Source organism: Mercenaria mercenaria, chromosome 13, assembly GCF_021730395.1.
Source record: "Mercenaria mercenaria strain notata chromosome 13, MADL_Memer_1, whole genome shotgun sequence".
Classification (NCBI taxonomy): Eukaryota; Metazoa; Mollusca; class Bivalvia; order Venerida; family Veneridae; genus Mercenaria; species Mercenaria mercenaria.
In genome coordinates this window covers 1,319,326-1,332,739 of record NC_069373.1, presented here as the reverse complement: position 1 = coordinate 1,332,739, position 13,414 = coordinate 1,319,326, and the positions used below count along the sequence as shown (strand labels likewise).

Here is a 13,414-nt window from a genome sequence, read left to right as displayed (position 1 = left end):
TGTACTGTCAAAGTGTACTAAAGGATTTAGACTGAGAAACGAAAGGTTCAACATTTGAATTCCACTTGTTTAAACGTGGCTCCCTACTGTCTTTACAAATCTAGGCACCATCTCAGAATTCGATGATTTTTCTGAATAATTGTTTAAATGAATATCTGATTTTGACGACAAAGCCCTCTAGCGACAACAGCAATTTTGCGCCTTTTTGGTGTTAAACGCTTATAACTTTGACAATTGTTATCCAATTTTGGCGGCAAAGCGTTAAGTTTATTTTATAGAAACCATCTTTTATCCCAATATCTACATTTGATCGAAATTTTACAAAATGAAACGATTATTCTGTTCAAAAACCATTAAGAACTCTTTTTTGCGCATTGACACCATTACGTGGAACATAAGCTTTATAAAAGGAAAAAAGTAATGTTTGTACTTATCCAGTTCTTGTACCGATCGAGCTTACCCACTCCAAATTGTAATTTGTTATGTTTAAACAAGAACATTTAAATAGGCATTTGTTTGTACATCTCGGTACAATATTTCGTTTTCTTCAGAACGTACTTGTAAATTCAGTCGTTCAAGCACATATGACACCCTTTCATGTAACAAAGCCGTCCAGCTGGCTTACAGAGGACTCATGGGTCTACCCAGTTGCCTGTCCATGATGAAATATTGCCTTGAAAAAGCTGAGGTAATCCTCTTCCCTTTAAAGGCGCCTCGTGCCTTTTAACTTTTGTAAGCTAAAAAGTAACTACATTGTTTCATCTCTATATATCTCCAATGCGGAGAAAATACAGCGCTCCTGCCGATCGATGGCGCGACCTTTTGATGCAACACATTGATGTTCTTTCTGAGCTAATCAGACGAGCTTACAATACAAGTTGAACTTTTACAACTAATGCTGCATATGCTTGACCTCACAAATGAGTAGTTACACGTCATCTGTGTCAATGAACAACTGTGATCATACCCTCTTCTCCCAGTTCAGTAATTTAATAAGAGGGGAGACAAATAGAAGACTGTTTCCACATACTTAACAAGGTAATTGGTGGGTTATGTTTATTTAATTTTGTTTGTGTGTACGTCGATTGCATAACACGAGCGCAGCTTTGTGTTTAAGTACTCACCTAGTCAGGTTAACATATGCTTACTTACCTACACCCGTGCTCTTTTTAGGTCGATACACCCTATTCTAATACGTTTAAAACAAAATAACGTGTGGTAATTTTGTTTCATATATGTTACCTTTCGAGAGGATCTTATTTTTGATACTTTAATATATTACGGGAAATTACATTCATTAAAAACGTGCATGTTTAATTGATGAAATCAAGTACTGAATATATCAAAGGTCGTGTTTACTTTCGTTTAGAACAAGATAGACCTATTTTTGATTTGTATGTACAGAAAATACATTACACACGAAATAAGCTTTATCTGTTCTAGCTCTTATTTTCTTTTTAGCCTATTACCCTTATTAACAGAATTTAAACAGATGTAGTTGTTTAAGGAATGTTTGAACTCATGACAAGGCAAATTAAAACAGTCTTGAGTACACACGTTTTAACTCTGTGATACGGGGACAAGGGGAAAGTATTTAAACAGGGATTCGATAAAATGTGTAAATCTGAAAATACAGTATTGGCATATTGGCTGTCCAAACACGCGTATCGTTTCAGTGTAACCGATAAATTTACGTTTCTCTTTTATTTATAAACATTCGCAAGATACAATGACACGAAACAAGGTTGTTAAATTTGCATATGTTTTATGTTTATCTATTTTGGTTATACATAGTCCTTATGTATTCAAGCAATTTGAAATTCGAAAACTCTTCCAGAAAAGTATTGAACATGTTACAAACGACAAATTTAATATTCCGAGTCTGTGGAATATGAAACAGAAAAAGAAACGTGGAGAAATATTAAACGAGGTAAAACATTTTATTGATTGTTATAAATAAGATAGATAAATAAATAAAATGACATCACATGCCTTTCCAACAGTATTTAATTACAAAAATACAACATCAGTTTACATATAAATGTGACGTTACTATAGTAATAACGCGACGTCAATATAAAGGGATGTAATTCTGACGTTATCTGTCTCAAAGGGGCGTAATGAAGTTTGTTATTTGATTATTTAAAATTTAACTGTCACTTTAGTCTGTTAAGTTTTAGTGTAAAGCATTTTATGAAATATATTTTTCTTCTAACCTAGTTGAAAATATTTTTCTTCTTCTAACCTAGTTGAAGTACTATTCAGTTTTTTTTTTAAATGGGAACATTTAAAGTTTTTGGATCTTTATTACTGAAAATATTTATTTGAATAGTTAGTGGATTTTTTCTGATTAAAGGGTCTGTCAATTGTTTTGTGTGAATAGTTCTTATTGTTCTTAAGTTATCGCCAGTATGGCCGATGCAATGTTCTCTACATCCGTTGCATTACATACAGTATTTCTTTTACATCACAGGATGTTTTTACATTTACATAAAATGTTTGTCGTAAAAGTTGTAGCAATTGCTTTCTTTTATGTGTGTGCATAAACTTCAGTTTGGTCTTTTGCTTTTTGTAACGGTGATATTTCCCATTTTATCATACTTTATTGTGAATCTAGCTTTTGCAAATAGTTTTGTAAGGTTTGGTGGTTGCCGTTTGCTTTTGATAAATTCTGAATTTGCGAATATATTTAAGCGTCTGACATTATGTAGGTAAATTATTTGTGATAATTGTGTATAGTTCTAGGTTTATAGGGTTGAATGTAGACACGTAAGGAATCGTGTTTTTATGTGGTTTGATTTGTGTTTTAAGTAGTGTCTCTCTTTGAATTGTATGTGCTTTGCTGATTCCGTTTTGGATGATTGTTTTAGGATAGCTTCTGTTAAGAAACGATGATATATGTTCTTTTAAGTGTATATTCCTAATGTTAGTGTCTGAAGCAATTGTGCAAATACGTCTTGCTAAATTATATGGTATGCTTAATTATGTATGTTTAGGGTGACATGAATTAAAATTAAGGAATTGCTTTGTATCTGTTGTTTTAAAGAGAATGTCTGTTGAAAGATGGCAACCATTTCTCTTAATCAACATGTCTTAAATAGATAAGTGTGTTTCCCCTATTTGTGAATTTTATATCTGGGTGTAAATTATTTAACAGGACAGTATATGTTGTATTAACTTGTATTACATTGACATATAATGTAACGATTAATTACAAACGTTTTATATTGACGCGTTTAACCTTAGATGTAAACGAGAAACGAGCTGTTTTTCTTTCAATGTATCTACAAATCATCATACTGCACAAACATGCGGATATTATCTGAATAAATTGGTTTTACCTTAATTCAGTTTATTGCTTTATTAATGTTGTAAAACAATCAACATATGAAATGATCAAAATTTTAACATGTTGCAATTATTAATAAATTATATATAATTCAGCTGATCTCCATAATCATATTGACAAAAATTGGGCTGAAATGTGAGACAGTGTTTTAGTTTCTTTTACAAGATGTTAATTTACATGAATAGTAATGAAGATTTATCCAGCAGATGTTGTTATGTACATTAAGTGTGAAAGAGTATTTAAAACATAACTTTGACCATATGTATTCATTTAACGATTGAATCAAGCAGTGGCAATTTTAACCGTCGTTAAAACATCGAAATATAATAATTTCAGACATGATATGTTGTGCTTAACTGCATCTATATATCAAATCCTTTTATGTTAGAAATTACTCTGTGCATTTTAAATGTTATTTGCCAATGACGCTCTGAGCATTTAAACAAATTGTAGCTTTCGGTTATTGTTTAAATCTGCTTTATTTAAAAGTACATTTAAAGAATCTTACTGTAGATCTTATAAACAAATCACCCTTAAGAATATACGCATTCCAAACTCTATTGAGTATACATTAATTTGAATTAAAGGAAAAGATTATTTACATCTGATAAGGACGATAGGAGATTTCGTTTTGACTTGTTTCAAGAAACACTATATAAGTCAAAATTACAAAAATAATTTAGTCAAACGTTAAGTACATTATATTTTGCCTCCATACACAACGACTATCAAAATTGTAAAAGTAATATTTAAGTTCTTTAGTTTAGAACTAAAACCGGACAAGTTATATTTAACACAATCGATGTAAACTATCTTAAATTCTAGAAAACGACGAATACAACAACAATGATACATTGCCATTTATCATTCCTTTATGACAGATGTATCGCGAAATATATGTTATTTGTTATTCATTTTATTTTCAAACAATAATTGTCACAAATCAGCAACATAATATGATAGTGTTTCATTTCACGCTGAAAAACTTAGCCTGAAAGAGAGAGATATTTCTTGGACTGAAATAGTGTTGTAGAATGGCTGTTTCAACCTATTACCTGTTAGCGCTAAATACTTCGAAACGATTATAAGTTGATTCAATCCGTATGGTAAAAGGTATATGGTTATATGAATTAACCGCATTATAATTTCATTATATGCTCAATTATCAAGGCACATGCTTCTATTAATCAAGATATGAAAAAAAATAAAAGAAAACGTTCCTGAAAATAAACAAACATTATACATGTAACACCATACATGTGTTCACAAAGTTTCAATATATCTGATAAAAGCAAACATATCAGTCATGTATAGGATCATTTGAGCAATGTACTACCAAAATAAGAATACATCATTTTTCCTCAAACATCCTGAGACATATTTTAGTAACTGTTCATTCTAAAAAACAATAGTTAAACTTATTTGTATATATTGGAGTTTTCATATTTAATTATTTAAGGGGCCATTTCGCATATCTTATCATATTTCGTCCTTTAGAGTTGTATAAACTTCATTTCTCCTCCTGTTGTAAAACAAATGCACGTCAACAATTATTTTTACTGCTAACAGATTGAATGCCTATTTAGCCAGTGTTGGGCTTGTATAGACAAAGATATTGTACTGCAGATTCTTTTTGACACGTTTTACGAAGAAAATTACTATATATGTATGCGACAAGTTCATTATGGCCATATTTTGCCCGCCTGAGTTTAGTTGTTTGCTCAAACCATGCAATGCGTCCCCTCGATGGTGCCAGTTTTAACCCATGGGGGATGTTTTTAAAAATATTTGTAAAGGACTACTACACAATACAACATACCAACTGGTACATGCTGATGTAGAAAACCGCATAGCAGCACTTGAATAATCGGGGTCATGAACTATGTAAGCCTTATCACGCTTGGAGGTTCTAGGTCGAATAGCTCTCAAGTTATTGAAAGAAAATAACGCGTGACGGATGGATGTTCCCTTTGGCGTTGACCCTCTAATCTGTTAGTCTTTTTATCATATGAAGATTGAAGACTCTAGGCCAAATGGTTCCTAAGTTACTGGTTTAAAATGGATTTCCATTTAATCGAGTTCATTACTCTGCATGTCCAATCCTCCTATAAATTTCAATATTCTTGATCAAGCTGTTCTGAAGTTATTGATCGGCAATGGTTCTCTATGATCAGATCCCAGTGACCTTGTCCCTTAATACAGTGACCCAAATGTCAATAGGGGTCACCTACTCTGCGTTTCCAATCATCAAAAGATGTTTCAAAATCCCGGGTCAAGCTATTCTCAAGTCATTGATCAGAAACTGCTTTCCATGTTTAGGCCCCCGTGACCTTGACATTTTATGGAATGACCAAAATAACAATAGGAAACTTCTACTCCATAAATCTTACCACCCTAAGAAGTTTGAAGATTCAAGGTAAAATGGTTCTCCAGTTATTGTTTTGCAATTAAGTGTGGTATAGGATCATTAAATGATGCTACATACAAAAGACTAAAGCCCTAGGCAATGTGGTTTAGTATAAGAATATGCTCAAAGTTGTTTCTGTATTTAGTTTAATATAAACCATGTGACCCCCGGGGGCGGAACCACATTTGACCCTAATGATATTGTTTGAACAATCGTGGTAAAGTTTTTCCGTATATATATATATAACTATATATATAACTATATATATATATATATCGTAAAATTATAAAATGACTTCACACGCTCTCTTAGTTTTTCTTAAATTTTAATATAAAAGTCACAAACTAGTTTCGCCGTGAATGGCTCATCAGTGTGTCTAAATATATAACAATAAGAGAAAGGAAATTAATTCAATAGATTTGACGTTGACGTCAAGGAAACAAGGGACGTAATTTCGACGTCAAACAGGGGAGTTAATGACGTTATAATGTTATTTATCAATCCGTATCATGTGAAATATTCCGCATGTTCAATTTCGGTTTAAAACAGTCAACAAAGTATTTTTCTTTTGTTAATCTAGCTGATAAACTGTTAGTTTTCATTTTATAAAATGGGAATATAGTAAATTTTGGCTCTGTTGTACAGCAAAAGACTATATGGCTACTGACAGGTAAATGTGTTAACATGTATTACTTATTTATTGTTTTCGTTGTATAGATATATGTAATAATAATAAGCGTATGGAATATTCAAATAGTAAAATTATAATTTATTTCCAGCTGATATTATTATTTCAATCCTATTTTTCTCTCATTTCGAGTTAATGTTTGTCTTCTCTCATTCCTTTTTAAATTCAATATTTAATATTGCAAAGAACTGTGTAACAAGCGTTCTTGAATCGTGCTGTCCTTCATATACTCCTGCTGCATCTTTGTGTCCCCGCGTCCTGGTCTGTCTTGGTTGTTTTCTGTCAACTATCTTATGCATCCGTAGGTCAGTCTTCGACCTCACTTCCCTGACATTGTATCCTCATAAGTAACTAATAAGGAGCATTGAGAATGGCGATCAGATTGCATTACCTTACTGGGCGTGCTTGTATAGAAACTGAAATTTTTACTTACAAATTTTGTTCGATTTTTGCCAACTACCTGAATTTTCTCTATAGAAACATTATTATTAAATTACACCTTGTAATTCAAAATTTTCATATATTGCTTTCATTTTCATGTACGTTTCTTTGATTGACGCTTCTGCGCGTTCAAATATTGACAATTGTGATGATTCAAAAATGTACCCCCTATTCTTAATCTTAGGTAATATTAATTATGCAATGATCATGCGATTAGTTATTTTTTGGCTTGTGATGTCCATCCCAATTCTGGGCCTAGTCAAGAATCCAATGTTTGTTTTTCTGTACTACCTCAGAATATCAGGAGTATTTGCAACAAGTTGGATTATAGCAAAGACAATTTTCTTGGATTCTTTGTTATCTGTTTTACCGAAACTATTTCTGACTTGCAGATGAAACTTGAAGGATTAGAAAATATGTTTCTGAAAGATGTTTTATAACATTCAGGTGGTATCGTAGTTTATTGTAATTCAGGGTAAGAGCCAAAACGATTAAATGACCTTGAAATTATTTTACCTGAATCTCTGTGTATTAAAATAAATGATTATAATAAAACTTTATAATTTCTACAATCTATAGGCCGCCAAACACTGCTATCGACTTCTGGCAAAGATGTGATGTTCTTGTTGACCAGGCCTTAGAAATATCAGATAATAATTTTTTATTTGGCGATATAAATGAAGATCAGTTAAATATAACAAGTCGCAAATTCAGAGACATACTTATTCTTACTAATAAGACAAATGTAATTAATAAACCAACTCAAATAACAGTTCAAGCAGTTTAACTGATGTAATTGCATTAACAAATACTGTAATAAAGCTGGATTCTGGAGTTTAGTTTTTGAAACGCCGTCAAATATTAGTGATCACTTTGGCACATATGTTTATGTAAAAAGCAGTTTCTAGACGTAGCCACATCTTTTTTCGAAAAAAACATTTTTAGATCTAGCTAAAACATGCACTCCTACTGAAGTTGTACAAATCCGCCCCAACGACAGGCCTTGGTACAACTCACTTATTTGTACTACATCTCGGAAACGTAATGATTTAAAGTGAATTGCTTTTCAATCCGAGACACCATCAGATTGGCAATGTTATAAGAATATAAGAAATCGTGTTAATAATATGAAAAAACACATACGCGTAGAATTTTATAATACTCTTGAATATTCCGTGAATGATTTAAGGTTGAATGCACCCAAAATGTTTTGCCGAACATTGTCCTGATATTTACACTGTACAAAATTCACGATATATTCGATTGAGTTACGGTCTAACTTTTTCACCAAATTGTTCGTGCTTTTTGCTATTGTGTCACAAACATGGACCCTGACGTCAGTTTTCCTGCAACGGCGAGTTCCGAGTCTTTTCGGCATTCTTCCTTTCCTGCGCTCTGAATGTCATATAAATCAAACATACAAAATAATTGTCACTCTGTATTCAGAAAATGCTACTCAATGTTATAAAATTCAGTGAATCGAAATTGACGCTTAAGACGTCAATGACGATTTAGTGACGTCAGAACGGAAAAAATCACACCAAGTTTGGCTTAAGATTTTCCCTTAAAATTCAGTCTATTACAAATCGGCTCGATTAAAAAACGTATAATTTTGGTGTGTTGTTTGGCAATTTGTGTACGTCTAGTAGACACATAAATACCTAGGGGTCACCGAATTCAATTTTTCGCAATATAACGTAACATAACCCTCACCCCCAAATGGTTTGTGGCTATATCACGTTAGAGTAAAAATAAATGTGTTTCAACTTACACAACTCACGTTCGTGTTTAAACGATATGCATTTATTGTAAGAAATGTACACGATATATTCGATCTCAACTTCAGATGCCATGTCCTAGTGAAAGAAAACACCTTTAACAAAATATATATCTTGTACAATTGTTCGTAAGTATATGACCTGGCACTCATTAATCTTCGCTAATATTTTCGGACGTTTTCGTTACTGTACGCAATATTGTATTCTGAAAATATTTATAATTACAAAAATAACCTTTATAGTAAACCGTTCGACTTCCAAGCACGTTACCAAGGGTACGAAATTACCGCAGACCATTTTCTAAATTTAATATAATGTAGTTTTACCGTATTTGATTTTATTCTTACAATGTCTTTTGCAACGATTTTCGCGAACCTTAATTGTATTCTCTTGTAATATCTATTTTTGGGAGTAATTTGTCTTTTTATCTAAGATATCTTTAAAGATTTTTATTTGACACTTACTACAAAATATCTTGAATACAAGGATATTTCTTTCAATAATTAAACCATAAAAATAAATAAACAAGAGTATTAATATTTCGTCCTGTAAAATTTGGAGATAAAATTTGAAAAAAATAGATGTTTGACTGAGGACTACAACCCACAACTTCGAGATTGATGGCTAATCGTTTTGTCCCCGCAGCCACTTGCACATGCGATATTTTTAAATCATAAAGAATACTTACCCAGTAGTTATTTCTCTACTGAGGGCTTAGTCAATACATATGAACAATATATCCATTTTTTTCTGTCCATTTGTTATTTCTATTGATGGTGTCAAAATGCAGATTCAAAGCTTGAAGAATAGATGTCTTTTATGTTACTAATCTTCTCAGTCTAATGCAAAATGCTAACTTAGCTTTGTAAAAATGCTACTATGCGGTCAGTTGACGATTTATTTTCTTGAAAATATGTACTTAAACATGTTTTAAACATTTAGAAATTTCGTTCATAGGTAATTTTATGGCATGAGGGTTTACCTGGTTTTACCAGAAATATTTATCGACACATGTCGGACTGTTGCTCCATTTCAAATGTGTATTTAATCAGCACGAAAACAGTATACCAGATCTTATACTGTAAAATCATTAAATTTCGTGGGCATGAAATTTCGTGGTTTTGGTCAAAACGGCAATTTCGTGGGGATATGAATTCGTGGATTTCAACTTCTGAACATAAAATGAATGGGAATTTTACTTGTTCGTTGGGATTAAATTTCGTGGATTGACTCAACCACGAAATCCACGATAATTAGTCCCCCACGAATATTAATGATTTCACAGTATCTGATATTTTTTTTTTCTCGGATTAATTTATTGTGAATCATGGAACGCATTCTACCAATGTAGACATCAATCTCCACAACTCAGTCGTGCGAGATTACGAGTTGAGAGAAGAGTCTGTCCTATACGCATAATGCTGAGTAACTGATTTTATCCTTGGTAAACGACTAGCGATCAAAGTCCCGACCTTCCGCACGAGAGAGACAAAGACAGTGAGGACATAGTAAGGCAGAGTAGCTAGTCCAGCGAAAATGTTTTATTCTAAAAAATGATCTTCAGATAATTATAAAGTATTGTAGCTGGTCAGAGGCAGAGAATTTATTCTTGAGACAGTGTCATTATATTACAATCATGCACAACTCTGGTCAGATGCAAATAATTTCTTGGCGGGAACCTTCTGATCAAGTGTAGTTACAAGCTCTTAATAATGAATACTAGAAAATATTTCATAACATCCTCACCAGTTGCAGCTTCCATATTTAAGAAGTATGGGAAAGTAAAAGCCATGTCTGTTTCTCCGGATGCCAGGGATATAGATGTATAGATGTAGAATCTGTAGTTTCGTATTCACACTCTGACAACTGAATTTAAATAATTAAAGTCATATCTACGAATCAACACACATAATACATGTTGATTAACGAATAATCAAAAGTCTTTTTTTTTTCGATAATATCCTTTGATGCGAAATGTCGTTAACATAATTTACACTCTTTATTAAATCCTTATTAAGATATTTCATATCTACACTTCTTTTCGGAACAGGTCCGTAATCATCTGAATGTTATTACATGTTTTTTTTTTAAAAATCGACTTTTTTTAACACTTTTTCTTAGCAAATCTCGCCATATGTCTCTCAATACTTTCATGTCGATTCATTTCATCAATTCATTCCGAATCTACCGTTAATACATGAAGCTTTGCATATTCTTTAGATTATTTTGTTAAAAAATGACGATTAATCGTGTCATTTCTTAATGGGGTAGGGGTAAAATATTGTCAAACATTGAAGAATTAAAGTAGGTGACCCCTATGTATTTATGTGTCTACTAGACGTACATACACGGCGAAACAACATACCAAAATTTTACATTTTTTTATCGAGTCGATTTTTAAAAACTTGATTTTGAGGCAAAATTTGAAACAAAACTTTATGAGTTTTTCCGTTCTGACGTCACAATATCGTGTCTGACGTCTTCATCGTAAATCTTAATTCACTTAATTTTATACCATTGAGTAGCATTTTCTGAATGCAGAGTGACAATTATTTTATATTTTTCATTGATATGACATTCAGAGCGCAGGAAAGGAAAATGCCGAAAGCACCCGGAACTTAGCGTTGCACGAAAAGTGACGTCAATGGTCATGTTTGAGACACAATAGCAAAAAAAACGAACAATATGGCGACAAAGTAAAACCGGAGCTCAATCGCGTATATTTTGAATTTTGTACAATATAAATTTCAGGACGAAGCTTGGCAAAAAGTTTGGGACGCATACCACCTTAAGTTCTACAAATCCTAAACAATATTGGAAAACAGTAAAAATGCTAGTCAAAGAAAATTCTAAAGCCGTAGAAGAAATTTTGCCCCTTGAAATCGAAAATCATGACACTGCTATTTCTGACGTAGATAAAGCTACATTTTTGAACGATTACGTCGTGTTAGTATCAACTCTCGACGATCCCAATTCTGTTCTACCTGACTTTGCTGCAAAGTCTAATGCAACTCTTTCCACCTTTACATTTTCTGAGCACGACGTAATTGACGTTTTAGATAACTTAGTTGTCAACTAAGCCTGTGGGCCTGATAGTATTAGTCATAAAATATTAAATGGATGCCTTGGGCCCTCTTTTATTTCTTGTATACGTAAATGATATTGTTGATTCTGTTATAAGTACCGCTAGACTATACGCTGACGATAGCTCACTGGCTATATCTTCACCAGACTCACCGTTTATATAGAAACTGTTCTAAATTCAGATCTTGAAACAATTTCTAGTTGGGCGAAACGGTCGCTAGTAAAATTCAAGCCTTCTTAAACTGAAGTCATGTTTTTTTCTCATTTAGAGATATAGCTCAAACTTCGTTAACCTTTGATAATAGCCCTCTAAACTTCGTTGACGATCACAAATCTTGGTCTTACAATAAATCATGATGACTCTCGGCACATAATCAATATCACTTCCTCAGCTTCAAAAGTACTCGGCTCGATGAGAATGTTAAAATTTAAAGTTAAAACTCTTAACAACATTTATTTATCGTATCTTAGACCTCTGCTCGAGTATGCTTCAGTTGTATGGGATAGCTGTACCCAATATGAAAAGGACACTTTCGAAAACTTCAAAATGAAACAGCTCGCATTGTAACTGGTTTGACTCGTTCCGTTTCCATTTAAAATTTACTAACTGAAATTGGCTAGGTTTCTCTTGCAGATCGTAGAATTATGCAGAAATTAATATTAGCATATAAAGGAAACAACGGACTACTTCGGATTACCTTATAGACACCAACAGTTCATAATTCTAACAACTATGAACTTAGAAATAACACTAATTTTGTTACATTTCCTAGACGTCTCGAAATTTACTCAAAATCAGTTATACTCTATTCAGTAAAACTATGGAATAATCTTTTAAGAGCAAATTGAAGATTAAATTTAAATCTCCAATTGTTCCGTCTTTTTATCTAATTGGAGAACGATACTATAATGTAGATAAAAACGTTTTAGAAACCGATTCAGCAACTTAACCAATGATCTATTTTATAGCCATTAACGAGACTATCCCGGTTGCTCTTGTGGACATGGTATTGAAGATGCGGAACATTTCTTTTTTTAAATATAGCCATTATGCCAATGCTCGTCGATTGTTATTTATTAATACTCGAAAATTTCATCCTCTTAGTACTCATAAATTACTTCACGGCATTGATTCACTAACTGATGAGGAGAACAAATCTTTGTTTTTAGAAGTACAAACTTATATAAAAAACACATCGTTTCTCTAACACTGCCTCCTGATCGTTTGAAAATACACCGATTTGAAAACTCTGGGTTGGGCTGGACGTTGGGATTCGGCAGCCTGTGGTTTCGATTTAATCGTGAACACATCATGCACAGCATATATACATGATGGGTAACAGGGTTGGGCTGCAAGTAATTACAATATTAGAAGTCAGCCCTTCCCAAGTGCGTGACATAAATGGCAAATAAAAAGTGAACGAGTGCATTCCTTAAAGATATTGTGATCCATTTTATGCTAACTGGTGAAGTACTGTGTGCTATCAGTGCGATATAGGCCATATCACTCACTGTAAATGTACTTGTTCAATGTGTATAATTTTTTAATTATTTGCTTAAAACAGGATGAACATTGTAGTCGCACTTTGTTCTTTACAGTATATTTCTCGAATCAATTTATTTTACTTAATGAGAATTCATAAAGTTATGCAGCAACAAATACAATA

At 32.7% G+C, this 13,414-nt stretch overlaps 1 protein-coding gene across 1 annotated transcript in view; it reads left to right on the top strand.

The window, feature by feature from the left end:
• Positions 1-1,634: 1,634 nt before the first annotated feature.
• The window catches only part of LOC128547806 (uncharacterized), a 56,181-nt gene continuing 44,401 nt past the window's right edge, over positions 1,635-13,414 (top strand). The window contains exon 1 of the mRNA XM_053521014.1: positions 1,635-1,930. Within this exon, the coding sequence (XP_053376989.1) occupies positions 1,730-1,930 (201 nt within the window). The 5' untranslated portion in view covers positions 1,635-1,729. The remainder of the gene's footprint in view (positions 1,931-13,414) is intronic.